The 24146-nt window shown below is 40.9% G+C and overlaps 1 protein-coding gene across 2 annotated transcripts; it reads left to right on the forward strand.

The window, feature by feature from the left end:
* The first annotated feature begins 386 nt into the window (after window positions 1-386).
* LOC104588109 (uncharacterized) lies at window positions 387-22250 on the forward strand. 2 transcript variants are annotated; one of them, XM_010245932.3, is made up of 6 exons: window positions 387-886; window positions 2128-2292; window positions 2370-2447; window positions 19447-19512; window positions 19747-19812; window positions 19898-22250. In XM_010245932.3, exons 1-6 carry the CDS (start codon window positions 506-508, stop codon window positions 21797-21799), a joined length of 2658 nt encoding a protein of 885 aa, XP_010244234.1. In that variant the 5' UTR covers window positions 387-505; the 3' UTR covers window positions 21800-22250. The 2 variants fall into 2 exon arrangements, with proteins under 2 accessions (XP_010244234.1, XP_088746568.1); XM_088890442.1 differs by lacking the exon at window positions 387-886 and adding an exon at window positions 981-1164.
* Window positions 22251-24146: the final 1896 nt, after the last annotated feature.

A 24146-nucleotide genomic window follows, 5' to 3' on the forward strand; every position in this document is an offset into this window, starting at 1 on the left:
TCTCTCTTCGTCGGGCGTCTCTGAGGCTCTGACTCTTTCCTTTTTCCCTTTCTGGCTCTCATGTTTCCACGTCGTACAAACCCAACACCTTCATTGTACGATAAATAACACAAATAATGCATTCACTGGAAAACTCTACGATCACTCCACGTGGAATTTTCTTTCTGATCCGCGATTGTAAATACAAAGTCAGTCTTGCTGTCACTACATGCACACAGTACTGTATCGGACCGCTTGGGAGGTGAAGCGGTTTCCTATGTGGATGGCAAGGTTAACGTGGCGTGCTTGGGTAGATCGGGTTGGGAGGAGGCGAGGTTTAGTATGACGGGGATGACACGTGACAATCGAATAGGATATAGCTTATAGGTGCGATCAGTCGCATTTTTTCTTTCTCTTTTTTCCTCCTACGGTAGGAGGAGCGACTGAGCCAGAGCTTCTTCGCTTCTATTGCTTTTTTCGTCTACTTTTTATCACTCTTCACTGACTCTATCACTATCTCTCTTTGATGGCTTTGGAAGAGGAAGTGCAAAGGGATGAAATTGGGGTTCTGTTGCAGAGGGTAAGCTCTGACGTCGCGGAAGACAGATTATCCGGTTCTTGCTCATCGTCGTCGTCGTCGTCGGCGGCGGTGGCAGAGGCGGAGGCGGAGATGGAGAAGACGCATTCAGGTAACGGTTCAAAATGTAGAGTGGACCGGATGGTGAAGATTGAGCTCGATGCGGCGCGAGCTTTAGCAGATTTTGCGCATTTAGTGCGGCTTGAGAGCGAAAACCCTAGCGGTGAATCGGGCGGGAAGTGGGGGAATAAAGGGAGGAGGTCGAGGAAGAGAATTAAGAGTGAGCCTCCGGCGAGGGACTTGGGGAGCGTGAAGTTTCAGTATTCTAAGGTTAGGTATTTCGATCCTGTTCGGGTTTCGTCGGATCTTTTCCTTGGGCCTTCTTTGTTAAGTTCTTTTGATATGTTTTTAAACTGTTTTGATATGATTGGATTTGCTTTCTGTATATATTCACTATGGTTAAGTTGAAACTCTCGGACTTGTGCGATAGCTCTGATTTTGCAGGTTCTCTATATGTTCTGATGGAGATTCCGTGGTAGGTAATGAGAGGTAAAAATGGGTCCGGTTCTTGTTCTAGGCACGTACGCGGGGATGGGGAGATTGATCATGTGCGTGGAATTAATTCCATTTACCTTCTTTCCAATTTAGCTTGTTCCATGCTTTTTTTTGGTTCTCCTTTTTGTTTCGATGATAATGGAATTTCTTGTCTCCAATGTCCAATCCATGCTAATGTGCTTTGTTGTCTCGACCCAAGTAATTATTGAATGCTTGCTGGTATATTTGAGTGTGGGCTATGTGAGTTAGTGATTTAAGACTAGTGCATCAAATTGGCAGCCACTTGGGGAACATGCAGATTTTAGATGAAACCTAGACCAAAATGAGAGGACATTTTAATTATATTAGATTAGATATAATTGCCCATAACAGAAAAAGAAAGAAAGTTAACTCTAACTGGGTAACAAGTCCTTTTCTCCCGATATAACTGATCAAAAGAAACACAAACATGATACTGAGAGAAACGGAAAGTCTGGATTGGAAATTATCGAATGATATCATCCATGATTTTAGTTAAGAGTCCTAAGGGCACAGGGAGTTTAATTCCCTGTCCTTGATGGCTGCTGCTGTATCTTAGCGACTTGTGCTTATCACATTTTAACCACACACTGGGTTAGGCTGAATACGCAGAGAGAAAAAGAAGATTATACTCCTTAATCATTTACCATCATACATCAATGAGCAACTGTAACCAGAGTTCAGACAAGGGCGCAATTGGGGGATCCAGGCCCCAGGGCTCTGTTGTAAATCTGTAATTCCTGTTTTGTATGTTTCTTTTTTTGTCAGCATTATGCTGTTTTGTTTGTCGTGTTCCTGCTGCCTAGTTTGGAGTTTGGACAGGCAAGGATTCCTTCACTTTTTTAATAGAAATTCTGTTAATTCATCAAAAAAATGCAAGTGTATATGATATATTGAATGTAATTCACCAATATGCCTTATTGATAGTGTTGACGTAATCAATCCTCTTAGCTTGTATTTCTATGTATAGAATTGACATTATCTTTCTTTTATCACAGGATGATACTATGTTAGATCAGAGGCATCATACCCAAAATGCCATAATAGAAACAGTAGAAAGAGTGAAGGTTGAACAGGATACTGGAATACCTAGATCAAATGCTATATTGTCCACAGGTTGTGCATCATTTGTTAGAGGCAGGTCAAAGCGAAATTTGACTGAGGTACTGAATATTTCTAGTTCTCACACATGAAATTCTTCCAATATCCCATACTTTCGGCTGAAGCTAGCTCCATGCAGGCTGAAAAGGAAGCACGGAGATTACGTAGGGTATTAGCAAATAGGGAATCAGCTAGGCAGACCATTCGCCGTAGGCAGGTAGATATGTGCTCATTCAATAATAATATAATATTTATGCTCCTTTTAGGAATTTCTGTTTCGCTTGTTTGGTAGTATTTTGTTTTAATTTGGTAAATAAGGTAATGGTTTTTTTGATGAATAACTAACAGAAATGTTATTAGTACATGCATTAGGAAGAAATATACTCATGCCCCTTACAGAAATTTCTGTTTCACATGTTTGGTAGTATTTTGTTTTAACTTGGTAAATAAGGTAATGTTTTTTTTTTGGTTTTTTTATGAATAACTGACATAATTTTATTACTATATGCATTGGGAAGAAATATCCAATGGGATTGTTATCCACGACTAACATTACCAGATAAAAAAGAAACAGAAAAAAATAGCGAAATAGCAGTACAGTTACACCACCCGACTCCAAAACAACCTGTCCCTTGTGACCAAGGTTTAAAATTTCGATACGACACGCCCGATACAGGGCATATCATATCGTATCTTTGAAAAATCGATACAGGATATGCATGGAAATCGGATGTTTTGTCTTTTTTCATGCGTATCGGACCCGTATCGGGGGTGTATCGAGGCATATCGAGGGCGTATCGGTAGCGTATCGACGAAAAAGATACAACCAAAAACTAAAAAAAATTAAAGGGGGAAAGCAAGCTTCTTTTCCCCGAAATGAGCCTTCTTTCACCCCCAAGGCCCCAAATGACTCTAAAACTCCAAACTTCATTCCTTGAGTGCTAGATTTGCAAAAGTTTGCAAGAAACAAGTGTGAATCATTAATTTTTTAAAAAGATTTTTCAAGTTTTGAAAAAAAAATGGCAAAAATAGGTAAGTTTTATCAATCTTTTATAATATCCTGTGATTTCTTTTTTTTCTTGAATGTTTAAATTTATGTTGACCTACATTTCTTACATTCAAAATCACAATTTTTTTTTTGTGTTATCAGTAGATTTATGGAAATTTCATGAAGATATTTGGAGAAAATATTAACTAACAAAAAATTTGAAAATGTAAATTTTTCTCTGCCTATAAAGACTAAATATGTTTTAGATCTATGGATTTATCTATCATATCCATAGAGCAATTGAAATTTCTTCTTTAATATTTTTTTTTGATTTTTATATTTTTAGAATTAAAAAATAAATATTAATTAATTATATTTTTTCATTTGATCACAACAATTGAATATATTATAATTCTATGGATGATCTATCACATCCATAGACCAATTAAAATTTCTTCTTTAATAATTATTTTATTTTTATTTTTATATTTTTAGAATTATTTGATCACAATGATTGAATATATTATAATTCTATGGATGATCTATCATATCCACAAAACAATTGAAAATTTTTCTATAATACTATTTTTTTGAATATATTATTTAATGTTTATATATTTTTTATAATTTTTGGGAATAAATAATAAATAATAATTATTTAAATAATAAATACTTATTAATTATATTTTCACATAGAAGTTGTGCCAATGCATGTTTTATGGTTTGATAGGAGAGTTGAGTTTTTCTCATCCCGTAAAACATTAAAACTTAAAAATTATAATTTATAAATTATAGTTAAGCATAGGATTTTTAATGAAATTGTAATTAGCTATAATATATTTCTTCATAAAACCATTAAAATATATTAATTTAATGTATACACACCTCATTGAGGTCTTATATTTAGTGTTGTTGATGTATTTTTATGATTTATTAAAGTATTTATAGTGTTTCCAATATGCGTATCTTAGTTTTTCTCTGGTAAGCATGTGTATCCAAGGCGTATCCTGATACGTCTCTTAAAATTGCCTTTTCAATACACTTGGCGTTTCTAATACTTTGAACCTTTCTTGTGGCTCCATGTTTTACCAATACATCAGAGCAACCCATATGCAGATCTTGGAATCGATGATACAATTACTCCTAGATCTCTCTTTCTCTCTCTTACACACACACACACACACTAGTCACTACATATCTATACTTCAAAGGAACTGGTTCCCCCTAATCCAGCATACTACTACCTTGGAGTCCCTTTCAATGGTCAGATTTTTGAGATTCATGGCTTTGGCTTGTCTCACCCCATCCAAAACTACCCACATCTCTGATTTTCAGGGAGTCTCCAACTATGGAATCTGGGAACAAAGCCACAATATTTCCTTCATCATTTCTAAAAACCCCTCCAATGCCCACCAAGCCAGGGTTTCCTAGGTTGCAACTATCAAAGTTCAATTCCACGAACATGAACTTGGAGAAGTCCATCTAATAAGGGAGGAGTTTTAATTGTAGAAGAATAAGCCACTATGTTCCAATTTTTTATGATATCTTCTGTAGAGAAAGGAGAAAAAACTCCAATTACTTCACCCAATGTGCAACTTTGACTTATATATTGTTTAATAGACTTCTCCTTATTGTTGAACAATCAGGAGTTTTGTTCCTACCAAACCACCCATAGAACCACTGTTTTTATGCATCTCCACATGATTTTGCTTCATCTTTTGGGTGGACTAAAATGTGCATTCGAAAAAAGAGGCTTCTTAGATCTGTCGGTGCTGTCCATTTACATCCAAACTGTGAAAAAAGTTCCTCATAGCATTCACTAATTGGTAGGAGATTAGTAAGTGAAATGTTTTCTCCCCATTTGCTTTGCAGAGAAGACATTTGTATGGAGATAGGTACCAAAAAGACTTTTTCCTTTGCAAATTCTAACAAGTATTGATTCTATCATGGTAGACCTCTCAACAAAAGCCCTGATTTCAGGTTGGACAAGTCCTTTCCAGATGGATTCAAGAAGGAAGTTTTGGATTTCTAGAGAGGGCTTTGCAAAAGGAGGCACAAGAGAAAGAACACAATGGTTCTAAGGTCCAGATTTGTATACAGAGTGATAGGATCAACAAGAATATTTCCAAGTAAATTAATCAAGGGAATAATCTCCGAAGTTTGAAAGTCCCTGATTCCCCTTCTCAAACCCAAATTCCAAATCACACCATGAATAGACATGGAAAAGCAATTGGAGACCATATAATCTTTATTCAAGGCAAGAGAAAAAAATTGTTGGAAACAAATCTTTTATAGGTTGTTCCCCTCACCAAATCTTTCAAGTAAATTAACCAAGGTAATGGTTTATTAATTGAAGAAGAAAGTGGGTCCATGTACAAAAAGTATTGTATGCTGGTATCCACATGCACATGATAACCTATATAAAGAACATTTTATAGATCAAAGGAAACAACTCTGCCAAGCTCTCATGAATATGGATCTTGATTTGCCTTTTCGTGCTCATCTAAGGTGATGTAACCGTTTTTGGTCACGTACCATTTTTTGGGATGTGTAAAATTTTTTGGCTAAGTACCTCGTGTTTGACCTGGTGGTGACGTGCCTTGGTGATGAGCTACTTGGTGGCGAACTTCCCGGGGGAGAACTGCCTGGTGGCGAACTGCCTGGTGATGCTCCCTGGTGGCGAACTGCCTAGTGGCGAACTGCCTGGTGGCGAACTGCCCGATGGCGAACTGCCTGGTGGCGAACTGCCTGGTGGCGCTGCCTGATGGCGAACTGCCTGGTGACGAACTACCTGATGGCGAACTGCCTGGTGACGAACTACCTGATGGCGAACTGCCTGGTGGCGAACTGCCCGGCAGTGCTCCCTGGTGGCGAACTGCCTGATGGCGAACTGCCTGGTGACGAACTGCCTGGTGATGAACTGCCTGATGGCGAACTGCCTGATGGCGAACTGCCTGGTGGCGAACCGCCCAGTAGTGCTCCCTGGTGGCAAACTGCCTGGTAGTGCTCCCTGATGGCGAACTACCTGGTAGTGCTCCCTGATGGCGAACTCATCACTTGACTTGCTCCTAGGCGGTCTGCAACTCAGAGGATGGTGGAGCTCCCTAGTGCAGCGCTACCCGACTACCCCCCGCGTGAGGTGATTTTCTCTCCTTTGTAGACGGCGAGAGTTGAGGGACCTGCGGGAACTGAATCAGAGGACCCGGGGGTATTTTCTCGGCAGGGACTCTCCGACGCCTAAGTTAGCATTCTGATTACAGAGGGCTTGGAGAGAAATGAGAGAGCTAGAGAGCGGGGGTTACCATACTCTTTTCTCCTTCTCTTGGTTTTGGGGGTCGGAGTCCTTATATAGTGGTGCCCTCGCGGGTTAGGTGGGTGAAAAGCCTTCAAATGGTAAGACGTCATATCCCGTCAGAACCGGGGTACAGTGATGAACTCCTCGAGGTTGTCAGGCTGGCGCTTGTGCCAGGCGTCCAGGTCGGTGCCTGGGCCAGGTCGTCAGGTTGGCGCCTGTCAGTCGACGGGTTGGTGTCCGGGCCAGGTTGCCAGGCCGGCGCCTGTCTGTCGGCGGGTCGGTGTCCGGGCCAGGTTGCCAGGTCGGCGCCTGTGTCAGTCGGCGGGTCGGTGTCCGGGCCAGGTTGCCAGGTCGGCGCCTGTGTCAGTCGGCAGGTCGGTGTACGGGCCAGGTTGCCAGGTCGGCGCCTGTCAGTCGGCGGGTCGGTGTCCGGCCAGGTTGCCAGGTCGGCGCCTGTTCCAGGTCAGGTCATCAGGTCGGCGCCTGTGTCCGGGTCATGTTGTCAGGTTGGCGCCTGTGTTCGGGCCAGATTGCCAGGTCGGCGCCTGTGTCCGGGCCAGGTTGCCAGGTCGCCGCATGTGGCAGGCTGATCCGGCCAAGTCGCGCAGGTCGCGCGCAGGTCGTGCACAGTTCGCGCGCAGGCCGTGCTCAGGTCGCGCGTAGGTCGTGCCAGGTCGCGCGCAGGCCGCGCCAGGTCGCGCCCAGGTCGCGCCAGGTTGCGAGGTGCCACGTGTCGCAATTTCACTGGAGGGCCAAATCTGCCCTCATCAATTGCCCCCCACTCCCGAGCTGAGAGTAACTCAGCGAAGGGAGTAGATTTCTTTTGGCCCGTAAGTCGACGAGCTAGTAAGTTTTGATCCAATTCCTTAGGCTTTGGGAGCTGCCTGTATGTGGCGAGCTGCCAGTAAGACGAGGGGGTCTCTGCCGGTTTCAGTAGTGTAGCCCTTAGGCTCTGGGGCAACTTATAGTTCACTTTTGCTGATTTTGTTCCTGCTGAGAAAGCGATTGGATATTTAGCAATAGTGTGGCCCGCAGGCTTTGGGAGTGACTCATAGTCTACTCTTTTTGATCTTCGCCCGTGCCGGAGAGGCGACTGGGTCTTAAGCAGTAATGTGGCCCGTAGGCTTTTGGGAGTGACTCGTAGTCTACTCTTTTTTGACTTTTGCCCGTGCCGGAGGGGCGACCGGGTCTTAAGCAGTAATGTGGCCTGTAGGCTTTTGGGAGTGACTCGTGGTCTACTCTTTTTTGACTTTGCCCGCGCCGGAGAGGCGACCGGGTCTTAAGCAGTAATGTGGCCTGTAGGCTTTTGGGAGTGACCCGTGGTCTACTCTTTTTTGACTTTGCCCGTGCCGGAGAGGCGACCGGGTCTTAAGCAGTAATGTGGCTCGTAGGCTTTGCTTGTGAGGTGTCGAGCTATGATTGTGTTGCATCAGCTTCGTAATGCTGGTCACCCACTCCTACAAGAAGCTACTAGGGGCTCGACCTTCGGGGGTAGCACTACTAACTTTAGGTTGCCAGCTCACACGGGAGCCTTGGAAGGCTCGACCGGTAAGGGCGCCTATGTAGTTTGTTGGCTGTCAACTCCCGCGGAAGCCACGAAGAGCTCATCTTTGTAGGGGGACCTTGCGGAGAGGACTGATGAGGCATCATCTGAATCGAAAGTAAGGTTGGTAGAGCTACTTAGTCTGTTAGCCCCCTGCATAGTTTTTGAGTTCATAAAAAATGTAAACTATAAAGTGATATCTTCAAAAAAGTGAGGACTTAGCTTTGGTAGGATGAGAACTTAGCTTTTGTAGGATGAGAACTTAGCTTTTCGTAGCGTATTCCCACTGACGGCGCCAATTGATGTAACCGTTTTTGGTCACGTACCATTTTTTGGGATGTGTAAAATTTTTTGGCTAAGTACCTCGTGTTTGACCTGGTGGTGACGTGCCTTGGTGATGAGCTACTTGGTGGCGAACTTCCCGGGGGAGAACTGCCTGGTGGCGAACTGCCTGGTGATGCTCCCTGGTGGCGAACTACCTGGTGGCGAACTGCCCGGTGGCGAACTGCCTGATGGCGAACTGCCTGGTGGCGAACTGCCTGGTGGCGTTGCCTGATGGCGAACTGCCTGGTGACGAACTGCTTGATGGCGAACTGCCTGGTGGCGAACTGCCCGGCAGTGCTCCCTGGTGGCGAACTGCCTGATGGCGAACTGCCTGGTGACGAACTACCTGGTGATGAACTGCCTGATGGCGAACTGCCTGGTGGCGAACTGCCCGACAGTGCTCCCTGGTGGCGAACTGCCTGGTGGTGAACTACCTGGTAGTGCTCCCTGATGGCGAACTCGTCACTTGACTTGCTCCTAGGCGGTCTGCAACTCAGAGGATGGTGGAGCTCCCTGGTGCAGCGCTACCCGACTACCCCCCGCGTGAGGTGATTTTCTCTCCTTTGTAGACGGCGAGAGCTGAGGGACCTGCGGGAACTGAATCAGAGGACCCGGGGGTATTTTCCCGGCGGGGACTCTCCGACGCCTAAGTTAGCATTCTGATTACAGAGGGCTTGGAGAGAAATGAGAGAGCTAGAGAGCGGGGGTTACCATACTCTTTTCTCCTTCTTCTCTTGGTTTTAGGGGTCGGAGTCCTTATATAGTGGTGCCCTCACGGGTTAGGTGGGTGAAAAGCCTTCAAATGGTAAGACGTCATATCCCGTCAGAACCGGGGTACGGTGATGAACTCCTCGAGGTTGTCAGGCTGGCGCTTGTGCCAGGCGTCCAGGTCGGCGCCTGGGCCAGGTCGTCAGGTTGGCGCTTGTCAGTCGACGGGTCGGTGTCCGGGCCAGGTTGCTAGGCCGGCGCCTGTCTGTCGGCGGGTCGGTGTCCGGGCCAGGTTGCCAGGTCGGCACCTGTGTCAGTCGGCGGGTCGGTGTCCGGGCCAGGTTGCCAGGTCGGCGCCTGTGTCCGGGTCATGTTGTCAGGTTGGCGCCTGTGTTCGGGCTAGATTGCCAGGTCGGCGCCTGTGTCCGGGCCAGATTGCCAGGTCGCGCGCAGGCCGTGCCAGGTCGCGAGGTGCCACGTGTCGCAATTTCACTGGAGGGCCAAATCTGCCTTCATCATAAGGCATTCTCCAAAAATGACGAATTGCACCCTAAGCCAAGGATCAAAGTATCAGTATCGGGTATCGTATCGGACAGTTTGGATATGGATACGGATACAAATATGGATATGCTTTGGAAATGCATGGATACGGACGAAAGATATGAAAACACATGGATACACTAGGAAAATAATACATATTTTGTAAATACATCAATTACACTAATTTTAAAAGTCAAAATAGTCACAAATAAAGCATAAATACATAAAGAAATATATTACTAATACAACAAGATACATAAATATCATACAAATTTGTTGATAATCCAACAATCAAGAGTCCAAGACTCATATTATATAGTTTTTACAAAGTAAAACATGCACAAAACCATTATTATGTTAAATTCTATAAGTCCGAGATACAAAACATATGGAATTGGTTCTCTTCTTTGTTTGGTTACAGATAGAACCCCCCCTTAGGTGTGCTGAACCTTTTTTACTCTAGCTTCTTCCGACAACCAAGGAAAAGGGGCAGGGTAATGTGGAGAATAACAAGAGCTGCCATCCTATGGTCAATTTGGGAAGAGAGAAACAATAGGATCTTCCTAGGGCAAGAAAAATCCAAGGAAGCACTTGTTGAGGTTGTCACCATCAAGGTTATGCATTGGCTGAAAGTACATCATCTCTTCAAGGATTTCTCCTCAGCGGACTTAATTAGAAATTGGAGTGTTATAGCTATATCCTCGCCTTCCTCCCTTGTCGTACAATATTGTTGGGTACCACCGCCTCAGTTCAAGGTGAAACTAAACTTTGATGAAGCTCCTTGGGTAATCCAGGTTAGTTGGGAGTTGGGGGTGTGTACAAAAACGAGGAAGGAAAAGTCTTGACCCTTTACTCGGGCCCAATTGGGGTGGGAGATTCATTAAGGGCAGAAGTAATGGCCTTACTTCAAGATTTGAAACTGGCAAAACAATGGGGCATGCAACAATTAGAAGTGGAAGGAGACTCCAAGCTGGTAATAGGGTGGATGCAAACTGGAAACCTGGGAGTGTGGTCTCTTAGACAGCCTCTAAGAGAGGTTATTAGCTTAGCAAGGGAGATTGGGGTGCACTTTAATTGGGTAAGAAGGTCAGCAAATGGAATGGCTGACACTTTAGCTAAGCAAGGAGTTACTAGGGAGGCTTTGTTTTGGGCCTGTTTGTAAGTTTTTGATTTTCTTTTTCCATCCATTTTGTGGGTGGTAAGCCTGTAATCTTTTCAATTATCTAATGAAAGTTACCGTTTCCTATAAAAAATTATTATATTTTAATTACTATAGCAATTATTTTTTTTGATGAATGAAAATAATTTATTAAATCAGAATATAAGGCAATATAGGAAACCCATGAAGAGGCACGGGCTGTTACTTCTTCTAACAAAGTATTACATCACTTAAGAACCGGATAAGCAGAAATAAAATTACATAGCAGCCCAAAACAAATGATCCCTTGAAACCCCTTGCTTAGCTAGTCCATCCACTAAGGAATTTGCTGATCTTTCTACCCAAAGAGAGGTAACTGTCATAATTCTTGTGAGCCAATTGACTTTCCTTAATAAATCTCTATATTGCCATATAGCTGAAGCTGGCTTTGTCAGCCATTCCACAACAATTCTAGAGTTTCCTTCAACTATCAAGTGTTGAACTCCTAACTGTTCAGCAATCTGGATGCCTTGTACAGCCGCTAAGATCTCTGCTTTATTTGAGTCTCCTATTCCCACAGGGCCTGAAAACAAAGCTAGGATGTTGCTCTTTCTATCTCTTAGCACCCCTCCCATCCCTGAAGGGCCTGGGTTTCCTTGGCTACTACCATCAAAATTCAGCTTTGCCCAACCTTCAGGCGGAGGCTTCCACACTACATCTGCCTTGTCCCTCCTAGTATGACTAGTGGCTACTGCCTTCCAGTTACTCCAAATGTCATCAAAGGAAAACGTATGAAATAAGTCCAAAGTTCTTAGCCAATGAATGGCTCTAGTCAATATACAATCCTCAACAATTTGTAAGCTTCTTTCCTTTTCTTTGAACACCCTAAGCATTCCTTTCTTCCCAAACTGTCCACAAAGCTGCTGTAGTACATCTCCACATCGTTTTTCCTTTTTTTGTAGGCCACACAAAACAAGAAGGATCGAACAACTGACTTAATTCTAAGGATAGATTCCACCTGCATCCAAACAAAGAAAAGATCCAACTCCAAATAGCTATAGAAAAGGAACAAGATACAAATAAGTGGGAGCAATCCTCACCACTAGCCCTGCAAAGTACACACCAGTTAGGGGACAAGCACATGAAAGGCCTTTTCTTCTTCAAGCAATCCAGAGTATTGATTTTTCTATAAAACACCTCCCAACAGAATATTATAATTTTAGGAGGAACAGGTTTGAACCAAATCTCCTTAGCAGGGAAACCCAACTGTCCCATGGAAGGGCAAAGGGACTTGAAAAAGGAAGCACAAGTGAAAAAACCTTTTGGATGAGGGGACCAAAGTCTCACATCCGAGCGAAGAGGGTCTAGAAAGACACTGCCAAGAAGAGACAACAATTCTGAAGCACTATTAAGTTCAACATCCCTCAAACCTCTCCTAAAACCAAAGTCCCAGCTTAAGGAAGAGGGTGAAGTAATAGAAGGAAGAAAATGAGAAACAATTTTTTCCTTGTAAAGGGAAAGAGAATAGAGAGCCTGGAATTTGTCCTTAAGGGCAATGGTACCCACTCAAGTATCTTCTCAAAATAAAACAGAGTCACCAGAGTTGACATCATACTTGACCAAGTTGAGAAACCGAGGGAAGACACTCTGAATTGCTTTCCAAGGAGATGCCAACATAGCTTGACGTGATACACCCGCATCCCAACCATTTTCCCGTCTTCCATGTATACTAGCTATCACTTCATGCCACTATCTCTCCCTTTCTCTAGGCCACCTCCACAACCACTTTCCTAATAATGCTTTATTCCTTTGAGCTAACCTTCCTACTCCCAGTCCACCCTCCTCTTTACTCCTACAAACTATTTCCCAATTGATTAGATGATCTTTCTTTTCCTCCCCAGGCTCCTACAGAAAAGATCTCATTATCCTCTCCAACTTCTTAGCTTCCCTAATAGGAATCCTAAAGATAGAGAGAAAATAAACCGATAAATTTGTTAGGTAGCTCTCAATAAAGTCACTCGATCCCCTATGGAAATGTAGTTCTTTTTCCAAGAAGCTAATATTCTCTCAAACTTTTCCAGAATTGGGGTCCAAAATCTACTCTCCTTTGGGTTAGCCCCTAGAGGGAGACCTGGATACTGCAAGGGCCAAGAAGAAATGGGACAACCTAAACAATCTGCCACAAACTGCAAAGTATTTTCATTCAGATTAACCCCTACCACACAACTCTTATCCAGGTTTATCTTCAAATTGGAGACATTCTCAAAGTGTTGTAACAATGCTTTGAGATTTCTCACTTCCCGCTTGTCACCCCCTTCACAAAAAATTATGATATCATCGACAAACTGCAGGTGGGTTACCCGGGCATTGTTCCTTCCAATCCTCCAGCCTCTAACTTCCTCTTCCCTTTCTGCTTTAGAGATTAATCTACTGAAGACATCTGCAACTAGGGTAAAAAGAAAAGGGGAGAGAGGGTCACCTTGTCTAAGGCCTCTACAAGCTGGGAAAAAGTCTTTCACCACCCCATTAACCAAAACAGAGTAATGGTAGGAACTAATACAACCCTTTACTCAATTGCACCATCTAGCTCCAAACCTACAACACCCTAGGATCTCTAGTAAAAAACTCCAATCCATAAGATCATAAGCCTTCTCCAAATCTAGTTTACAAACGAAACCTATATGAAATTTATAGCAATTATTTTCTATTTTTACTTTTCAACATTAACAAAAAAAGCCAATTAAGTATTAAATTTTGAAATATTTGATAATACCAAAATTACTATCATATGAAATTTTTAATTTTTCTAAGATACATATATTATTATCATATTTTTACTTTTAATCTTAACTAAAAGTATATCAAAATTATTAAAATTTCTAAGATACATATCATATGAAATTCATAATTTTTAATTATTAAAGTAACGATTCCATTGTTAACATTTTTATTTTCTTTAGTTTTTTTTTCTGAAATAACAAATCATTTTTTATATAAATTTAAATTAGTGGATTTGATTAGTTCAATTTAATATTATATTCTTGAATATTTTTTAACAAAATTTTTTATTTTTGTAAATAATAAATGCATTATATTTTAGTCTAAATTAAAATATCAATGAATAATTTATAGACAAATATTAAAATTTGAAGATACATATAATGTACAAATTTATGAAATTTAAAAACTAAAATAATTATCTATTATTAATATTTTTATTTGTATAAATTTATTGAGAGTAAAAAATAAATTTTGATATAAATGTAAATTTGGTAAACTGTTTACTTCATTAATGTTTATAAAATAGTAATTTTTAATAATATTTTTTATTTTAAGTTAGAATTATTGAACATAAACATATATGTCTTTGTCTAGGTTCATGTTAATGTTAAAGTTAATAAAGTGTATTTTGTTTCACTTAGTATCACAAGTTGAATGATGACATAGTGGCTTAGAATGGTAGCGTGAAGTGGCATGGGTGCCGAGACTTGAGTTCAAATCTTCATCAGAACATTTTATGAACAACACAAGAGATGCGCGCGTATCAGCGTGTATCGGTCTGTATCAGCCAATACGGTGCAATACACACTGATACTGGTCTGTATCTTGGCGATACGCACGTCTGGACATGTATCGTACCGGTCGTAGCATATCCCGTATCCGATCTTACCAATACCGATACGATACGCCCGATACAGGGCTTATCGTATCGATATTTTAATCCCTGCCCTAAGTGTAGTGTTAAGTGGGCAAGGGTTTGCTAGGATGGTTCTCGTAAGGGACTTGCCATGGCAACACCCGACCATGGGTGTCAAATAGACAAGGGCTTCCACATCATTTTGAATGGGGGTGGGTAAAGAAGCTAATCCAAGAAACATGACTTTGTTTAGCCATTTGGAATGTAATAGGAAAAACTATGGAATTAGTAGACACTATAAATAGGAGAAGGGTTAATATTGCATGCCTACAAGAAACTAAATGGAAGGGTTAAAAGGCTAAAGAAATTGATGGCTACAAATTATGATATATGGGAGAGGTGAATAATAGAAATGGTGTAGCGATAATTGTAGATAAGGGCTTAAAAAATGAAACTGTAAATGTTAAAAGAATTGGGGATAGAACAATTTTAATTAGACTTGTTTTAGGTGAGAAAGTCATTAACATAATTAGTGTTTATGCACACCAAGTGGGTTTAGAAGAGAACATTAAAAAGGAAATTTTGGGAAAATTTAGAAGGATTAATCCAAGAAATTTCAAAGGAATAGAAGTTTTTTATAGGAGGAGACTTAGATGGGCATGAAAAGAAAGAAGTATAGGATGTGATATGGTTACATGGAGGATTTGGATTTGGGGAGAGGAATAAATCAAGAGGTGTAATATTAGATTCTGCAGTAGCTTATAATATGGCAATTTTAAACACATTTTTCCAAAAGAAGGATGAACACTTGATAACATTTAAAAGTGGATCAAACATAAGTCAAATTGATTTTTTTCCTTAGTAGGAGAACATAACGAATGATGTGTAAAGATTGCAATGTTATTCCGAGAGAAAGCTCAACAATACAATATAGATTAATGATGGTAGATGTGTGCATTAGGAAATGGAAGCAAAATAGGGAAGAAAATAGGTGTCCAAGAATTAGGTGGGAAAACCTAAAAGGAGAAAAGCTATCTCAATTTTGAAACAATTTGATAATAGAAGGGAATTGGAATTTAGATGTAAAGATTATAATGATATTTGGCTTGAAATGACAAACAATATGAAGAAAGTAGCAAAGGAGGTCTTAGGAGAATTTAGAGGGAGATAGAAAAGTACTAAAGAAACTTGGTGGTGGAATGAAGAGATTCAAAATATAATCATACAAAAACGAGCATGCTACAAAGAATGGCAAAAAGATAAAAAATGCAAAAAATTGGGTAAAACATAAAACCATAAGGAAGTCAAAAGAAAATGGATGAAGCTAAATGTAGGGCTTATGATGGGCTTTATCATAAATTGGGCACTAAAGAGGGAGAAAAAAGAATGTATAAACTAGCAAAGCTGTGATAGAGGTTATAACCTTAATGGTGACATTGGGTGAAAAATTAAAGCTCTTTGCTGACTTTAAGGTTGAAGATTCCTTCAGCTCGTAGGGACTAATAGTTTACTGTTCCTCTAGAAGACAAAAAGTACATGAGGCCTGGTCACCTCCATGTGCTGGATGGAAGTTGAACTTTGATGGTAGCTGCATGGTCAATCCTGGAGCATTGGGTATTTGTGGGGTAATCAGGGAAGAAAATGGATACATTCCAGCCATGCATTCAGGCCCTGTTCAAAATGGAGACGTGGTGAGATCAAAGTAGAGAAAGCTAAAGAAATGGGAATGACAGCCTGATTATTGAAGGTGATTCAAAAATAGTTGTGGGTTGGCTGAAAAAGGGGGAAGGAGTAATATGGCAGGTAAGAAATGAGTTCAGGTGCTTCAAACAGATATCTAAAGACATGGTGATCCAAATAAAGTGGATTAGGAGATCTGCAAACAGTATGGCTGATGGTTTAACTAAACAAGGAATTCAGAGACAATCCGTGTTTTGGGCTGTTTTGTAAATATTGGGATAGTCTTCTTGGGATTGTTATCTTCGCCCATAACTTGTTGTTGTATATCTTCATTTTAAAATTAATTGAATAATTTTTTGTGGTGCTGATAAAAAAAGCAAAGCTGAGGGAAAGGAAAGGCAAAGATTTAAACCATGTTAGGTGCATTAAAGATGAAGAACAAAGATTCTTGGTAAAAGATGAGGAAATCAAACAAAAACTATTTTGAAAAATTATTAAATGAACAACAATAAGTGGGTGCTAATGGTGGAGAAGCTAGCAATACTAATAGTGTTAAAGATAATACATACCCTTTGTAGAGTTAGACCTACTGAAATAAAAGAAGCACTAAATAAGATGGAGGGAAAGACTTTAGGATTGGATGGGATTCCAATAGAAGTGTGGAAAGGTATGAGAGAGGTAGGATTATTATGGCTAACTATGCTATTTAATAAGCTAGTAAGAGAAAATAGGATGCTTGATGATTGGAAAAGTAGTAGTATGGTGTCTATATTTAAGAACAATGGTGACATACAAATTTGTAATAATTATCATGGGATTAAACTCATGAGCAACACTATAAAACTTTGGGAGAGAATAATTGAACAAAGATTATGACTTTAAACAAGTGTAGCGGAGAACCAATTTGGCTTTATAGCAGGGAGATCGACCATGGAAGTTATATTTCTTTTTAGACGATTGATAGAAAAGTTTAGAGAGAAAAGGAAAGATCTTTATATAGTGTTCATTGATCTAGAAAAGGCTTATGATAGAGTTCCTAGAGAGATCATATGGTGGGCCTTAGAAAAGAAAGGGGTTCAAAATAGGTATATAGACCTAATTAAAGATATGTATGAGGGAGCAATAACCAATGTTAGAACACTAGTGGGAGAGACTTCAGATTTTACAGTTATGATGGGTCTTCACAAAGGTTCTACACTTGGCCCTTATCTATTTGCACTAATCATAGATGAATTAATTAAACATGTTCAAGAAGAGGTTCCATATTGCATGTTGTTTGCAGATGACATTGTTTTAATTGATGAAATTAATGAAGGATTAAATGCAAAATTTAGCTTATGGACAAATGTCCTAGAAACAAGAGGTTTTAAAATAAGTAGGACTAAATAGAGTATATGACACGTAAATTTAGTAATAATATGAGTGTAAATCAGATTTAATTGCTGATGGGTTAGCCAAGCAAGGGGTGAATGGGGGATCTTTCTTTTGGGTTCATTTCTAATCTTGTAGTTTTTGTTTTGCTAAAATGGGGGAGTTAAGAAAGTTATCCCCCCCCCTCTTGTAAGTAAAGTTTCTTGTTCTTAATAAATTCTGCCGTTATTGATAAAAGAAAATATGAGTGTAAATCAGGAAACACTTTGGATTGGAAACCAAGAGATAACTAAATGTGACCATTTCTGGTACCTTGGTTCAATACTTCATAACAAGGGAGAGATCGAGGAGGATGTCACCCAGAGAATTAGAGCAAGTTGGGAAAAATGGAGGGGTGCATCTGGACTTTTGTGTGATAGGAGGAATACTGCTTAGATTAAATGTAAAATTTTATAAAACAGTTACAAGGCTAGCTATGTTGTCTGGATAGGGTGAAGAATCGTATCTTCATATTCCTGAACTAATATGTACAAGAGAAGGACCTCCTTAACCACACTTGCTACTTAGAGAAGTGTAACTCCTAATTGAACCAGCACCAGACCATCTTACGCTATTTTAAACATATATCAACTTAGATCAAACAAATGGCTTTCATAAGCACCTTTTTAATTTTCATACATTTTCTTTAATCTAGGTAATGCTTTGTTTCCTATGTCCTTTTTTTGTTCTATTCCTATATTTTGTGGATAATGCAAATTAGGTTCAGTATATTCATTTGAGCCTGAATTCTGTGCCTTTGTGCCTTTGGCATATCTTGGTTACATAATTTTCATGATGTACTATTGTGTGATAATATGTTTTCAGGATATTCATATTACTATTACCACAAGTGTGTTTGCCTTTCTATGAAGGCAAAGTAATTTATTTTTTAAAGGACTGATGATTACCTGTGATCAAGGTTCAAAGAATCAATACACCCTGATATGGTGGAAGGGGTGTATTGGTACTTTGAACCCCATACTTATTTTTTTTTTCTCAAAACCTTTTCAGAGGGGTTGGTTTAAGGCATGCCTATCCCTTGAAATGGGGTTTGAACCCAAAAGATGTGTATTTCACGTATCAACAAGCCACCGATACGATATGATGTACCTGATATGGGACATACCATGTTGAAATTTTGAACCTTGCCTGTGATTGCAGCCTTATGGAACAAACTGATGATGTGAATGCAAGAAAGATAAAATAGAAAAAAACTATATATTACTAGAATATATTAAATTATAGAATGAGGAATATGATGAAAAGCTGGATAGAGTGATTTAGTAGCTAATAGTTGCTCCAATTTTAAGCAAATTGCAGAAATCTGGCCTCAAAAGAAAAAGAAGTTTCTTTTTCTCAATCACTCCATAATATATGGATGGTTGATCGAGTTGGATGTTAAATTCCTATTCTAGGAAATAAAAAAGATCTCTTGGGAGTTTATTATGCTATTTGTTCTTGATCTGATTTACTCGAGTAATGAGCCAGATAAGTTTTCCAGGAAGCATTGTGATCTGCAGGTAGAGCAACGGATTGGAATGAGAATATCAATGTTATCTTCAGGATATCTGTCAACCAATTAAATGAATATGTTATTAACATTTTATATATTTGGTCTGTTATCCATACATGATAGACATAGAAATGGAACTTGGCAAAAAGTTTGTTAATTTGATTGGTCAACAATGGTACAAGTAATATCCTTTTCCTTTTTGTGGAATAATTATATGAGATAAATCAGAGAATCTAATACACTGTTATTTCATTTTTCATGTCTTTTTTTTTAGTAAAGGTATTTCATTTTCTATGCCAATAAATATAATCTGAAATTTGTGTTAAATGCCTATTTTACTTTTTTATATTATCTATGAGATCGCATTATTTGTTTTAATATAATTAGATTCTCCTTATGTTCATAATTTTTCAGTCCTTGTGATCATTCTCTTATCCCAGGCCATGTGTGAGGAGTTGACAAGAAAAGCTGATGATCTAGCACGGGCCAATGAGAACATGAAGCGGGTATGTGGTCCTGTTAATTCAGTATATCCTTATCAGAAGCATTTCTATTTTATGGGCATGATAAACAAAATTCGGAGAATTAACCAAGTATTTCTATTCTTTGCACCACATTTCAGAGCTTTGCTCTACCCCTTTTTTCTCAATCCATATTGTCCTTGAATTCCTTTCCTAGGTTAACGTCACGACCATTTACTGAACCCATTCACATTTTTGTGACACTTTTACTGAGAGAAGGAAAAGGATTTGGCTGTGAAAGAATATAAGTTGCTGAAAGAAAGAAATGAACAGTTAAAATCACGGGTAAAACTTCCACCTGATGCTGTATATAATGTCTATTTTTTCAACATTATAATAATTCTTATAGCTGATCCCTTGCATTCTGCAGATAGCCAAGAAAGTAAAGGCTGCAGTGCAAGGAACACCAGAAGAAACTGCATCAACCCATGTTGAGATACCAGCACCTTCAGCTTCAGAGCTGCCATTTCTCATCTACAATGGGCTCCCATTTCCACCTTTTATTTGCCCCTCCATCATCCAAGCGTTTAATCCTGTCCAAATGCAACCTGTTCATGCTACCATGCTGCAAGATCAAGTGCATCCCATCTCATCACATGAACAAGGAAACACCCCATTTCCTAACGAGCCAAGAACTCCCTTTTATCTATTGCCATGTCCATGGTACTTCCCTCTTCCTGACCATAGAAACCACCCCCAGCCTCACCCCATGGCCTCATCTGGTTCGAGGGATAAACAAGAAGATGCTTCTAACAATGACCAGCGTGATGGGGAATCTTCAAAAGAAATATTAAATGTAGATAGCAACAACCCATCTTTAAACATGGAAGTCAAAATAGATGTTTCAAGTTCTACAGAAGCAAACTCTGGGAACAATCCTCCTGAAATTGAATTCCCGACAGCTGGAGGTCAGACATTGGGACCTTATCCTCAGGGAGCAATACATATGCCTTCGCTTCATAGATGCACCAGACGTGCTTCTGCTGCCAAGGGTGAGAAAGAGGTCCATCCGCATTCTACTTGCACAGATGAACCTGTTTCTTCAACAGCTAGTCATGCTGCAAGTCCTTTGCGAGAAAAGATACATGCACCTACAATGCACTCGAGTAAGAGACTGGTGGATGTGGCTGTTGCAGCTGCGGCTCGAAAGAGGAGGAAGGAACTCACAAAGCAAAAAAACCTCTGTGAGAAAGAGGTCCATCTACTTTCTACTTGCGCAGATGAACCTGTTTCTTCCACAGCTAGTCATGTTGCAAGCCCTTCACAAGAAAAGATGCCGGTACCTACAATGCACTCGAGTAGCAGACTGGTGGATGCAGCTGTTGCAGCTGAGGCTCGAAAGAAGAGGAAGGAACTCACAAAGCGAAAAAACCTCCTCTGTAAGAAAGAGGTCCGTCCACATTCTACTTGCGCAGATGAACCTGTTTTTTCCACAGCCAGTCATGTTGCAAGCCCTTCAGGAGAAGAGATGCATGCACCTACAATGCACTTGAGTAAGAGCCTGGTGGATGTGGCCGTTGCAGCTGAGGCTCGAATGAGGAGGAAGGAACTCACAAAGCAAAAGAACCTTTGTAAGAAAGAGGTCCATGTCCATCCACATTCTACTTGTGCAGAGGAACCTGTTTTTTCTACAGTTAGTCATGTTGCAAGCCCTTCGCAAGAAGAGATGCATGTACTTACAATGTACTCGAGTAGGAGATTGGTGGATGCGGCTGTTGCAGCTGAGGCTCAAAAGAGGAGGAAGGAACTCACAAGGGAAAAAAGCCATTGTGAGAAGGAGGTCCATCCACATTCTGCTTGCGGAGATGAACCTGTTTCTTCGATAGCTAGTCATGTTGCAAGCCCTGTGCGAGAAAAGATGCATGCGCCTACAATGCACTTGAGCAAGAGACTGGTGGATGCAGCTATTGCAGCTGTGGCTCGAAAGAGGAGGAAGGAACTCACAAAGCTAAAAAACCGTTCTGAGAAAGAGGTCCATCCTCATTCTATTTGTGCAGATGAACCTCTTTCTTCCACAGCTAGTCATGTTGCAAGCCCTTTGCAAGAAAAGATGCATGCACCTGTTAGACTGGTGGATGCTGCTGTTGCAGCTCTCGCTCGAAAGAGGAGGAAGGAACTCACAAAGCAAAAAAATCTTCATGGTCGGCAAGAAAAAGTGCATGTACCTACTAGACTGGTGGATGCTGCTGTTGCAGCTGTGGCTCGAAAGAGGAGGAAGGAACTCACAAAACAAAAAAACCTTCATGGTCGGCAACTACGGCTACACTGTTGAGGGCTTACAACAACCTGTTTCTTGGAGCTTGATTTGTGATCAGCATCTGGATCTGAAGTGACTTATAGATTTGATTCTAGTGAACAAGTGTGTCACTAGAATTTTAAGAGATTGTAGAATACAGCACGAGTCGAAGATTTTAATGGAACAGCGGAGATTTTGGTTACTTCGAATGCATGTGAATTGACCGTATAGTTTATACTTTACCCGTGGAGGCATCAATTTTTTGAAGGAGGCTGTTGTTCACTGTAACAGAGCGTATCGCCATTTTGTAAGGCTTCAAAATGGAGTTGGGAAAGGGATTAGATGGGAAGATCCGAAGATTTAAAGGAATGATCTCTGCATATCTTCAACCTTCCAAGTTCCAACAGCTGTTGTGTAATTTTTTGTGGGAACTACAACTTTTTTATTAATTTGCAGTTCTGAATGATTCCAAGTTTTGCCTGAGCTATTCTGGTTTCCTATGGCGTTCATCAGTTCTGCAACCGAGCATGGTCATATCTCTTGCATTGCATTGTATGGGCCCTCGCTATTTTTGGTAGCAGCCAGCAGCCTCACCCAGGCTCCGAGTTGGACAGAAGACACGTCAATCTGGTTCTGGTGTGGGACCAGATTTGAGTCATTGGAAGTGTTCACCTATCGGGGCTGGGGGATAATTCTGGGTTAATGGGGTTTAAGGTGGCAGCGGGTCAACTGGTTCTGGACCTTCTGGTAGGTAGGACTGGGGTAGCCTGGCGCTTCCAGTTTCTGTTAAGTTATCAGTCTTAAATCCTTGGAAAATTTGAAGAGCAAAAAGTCGTAATCTTTGAATTTATTATTTTATGATGAATCTTAAGGGTCAGTTTGGAAGGAGTATAAATGCAAACATGAACAGTGCAAACATATACAAAATATAAGGTTTTGCATTCGTTTTCTTCCAAACTGAGCCTAGGAGTTCATATTGTTTTTGGACCAAGTGACAGGAAATGTCTCAAAGACGTCAAACAAAGAACAAACGAGAAACTTAGAACACTTGGTTCAATGTAAGAATGCTATTCCGCTTTCCAAAAAAAGGTAAATTACAAAGACCCCCTGTACTATAGGTTCTGTGATAAAGGCCCTCTGTACTTTGTTTTGCTACAAAGACCCCCTGTACTATGACCGTCAGGCAAAGACACTCTTCCTTACTTTTCCATTGAAATCCACCGTTTTAATCTCCATACTTGCATTGTAATAAATATTCTAACAATTGGAAGAAAAACACTGTTGATCTCACCTGACCTCAGAATACACGAACAAACCCCAATTCTTGCTTCTCAAGCCTTCAAGGTGCCCTTACCGAGCTCTGTTTCCAAGATCAGTGACCTTAGGACATGGCTCAGCGTGGCAATCACAAATGAGCAGTCCTGCTTAGACGGGCTACAAGAGTTGAACAGCACCACCTCTGCAACAGTGCTTGAAGAGTTGAGGGTAGCAATGAAGAACTCGACCGCTGCAACAGTGCTTCCAATCCATCGGAAGCTATTGGATGTGGGGTCTGACTCTGATGAGTTTCCGGCGTGAATGCACCCTGGTGACCGGAGACTGCTGTAGGAGACGATTCCGTGGATCCGATTGGTCATACATGCACACACACACAATCTGTACTCTCTTTTCTTGTCTTTGTTCATGGACTGTTGTTGTAGGCTGGAATTGCATTACCAACAGTACGAGTTGTCCTTATGGATGTACTCCAAGTATTCGAGATGGCGCTCGGTTGGGCTGGACAGAGTAAATTAAGTAAGATATTTCGTCTTGCCAGCAGGGAAGAACCCCGGGTCTGGTTGAGATGGAGAGATGAGCCTGGAATCCTGAGCTGGATTCAGTAGGGGACCATCACCACTTGCCTGAAGTACGCGGCGGCGGAAGACCATTCCTTGAAGCTGAGGTGGTCGACGTATAAAGTGGACCAGGAGCAAATCCCAAAACCAAGGTCAATATCACCCCACCTTTCAATTTCGTTTCTTCCCTCAACGAGCGCCAAGCGGAGCGGCGGCCATTGCAAGAACCACAGAACCATGATAACATTTGAACGGTTGAAAGAGTTGGTGCTCTCTGTTTGTTGGTTTTGATTCTTCAACAACAAGGTATGTATGACCAATCGGATCCACAGAACCATCTCTTGCAGCAGTCTCCGGTCACCAGGGTGCATGGACGAATTGATCTATGGCGTCTTCAAACTGGGTTTGGCAATCACACAGCGTGGCCACGAGAAGAGGATCGCCGTTGACCTTGGGGATAAGCTTCGTGGGTAAAGAAGCGAGCTTTGAGAGCTCGGTAAGGGCAACTTGGAGGGAGAACTTGAAGAGCTCATTTGGATCTGTTGTTT

Source organism: Nelumbo nucifera, chromosome 6, assembly GCF_055504915.1.
Source record: "Nelumbo nucifera cultivar China Antique chromosome 6, China Antique-T2T, whole genome shotgun sequence".
NCBI lineage: Eukaryota > Viridiplantae > Streptophyta > Magnoliopsida > Proteales > Nelumbonaceae > Nelumbo > Nelumbo nucifera.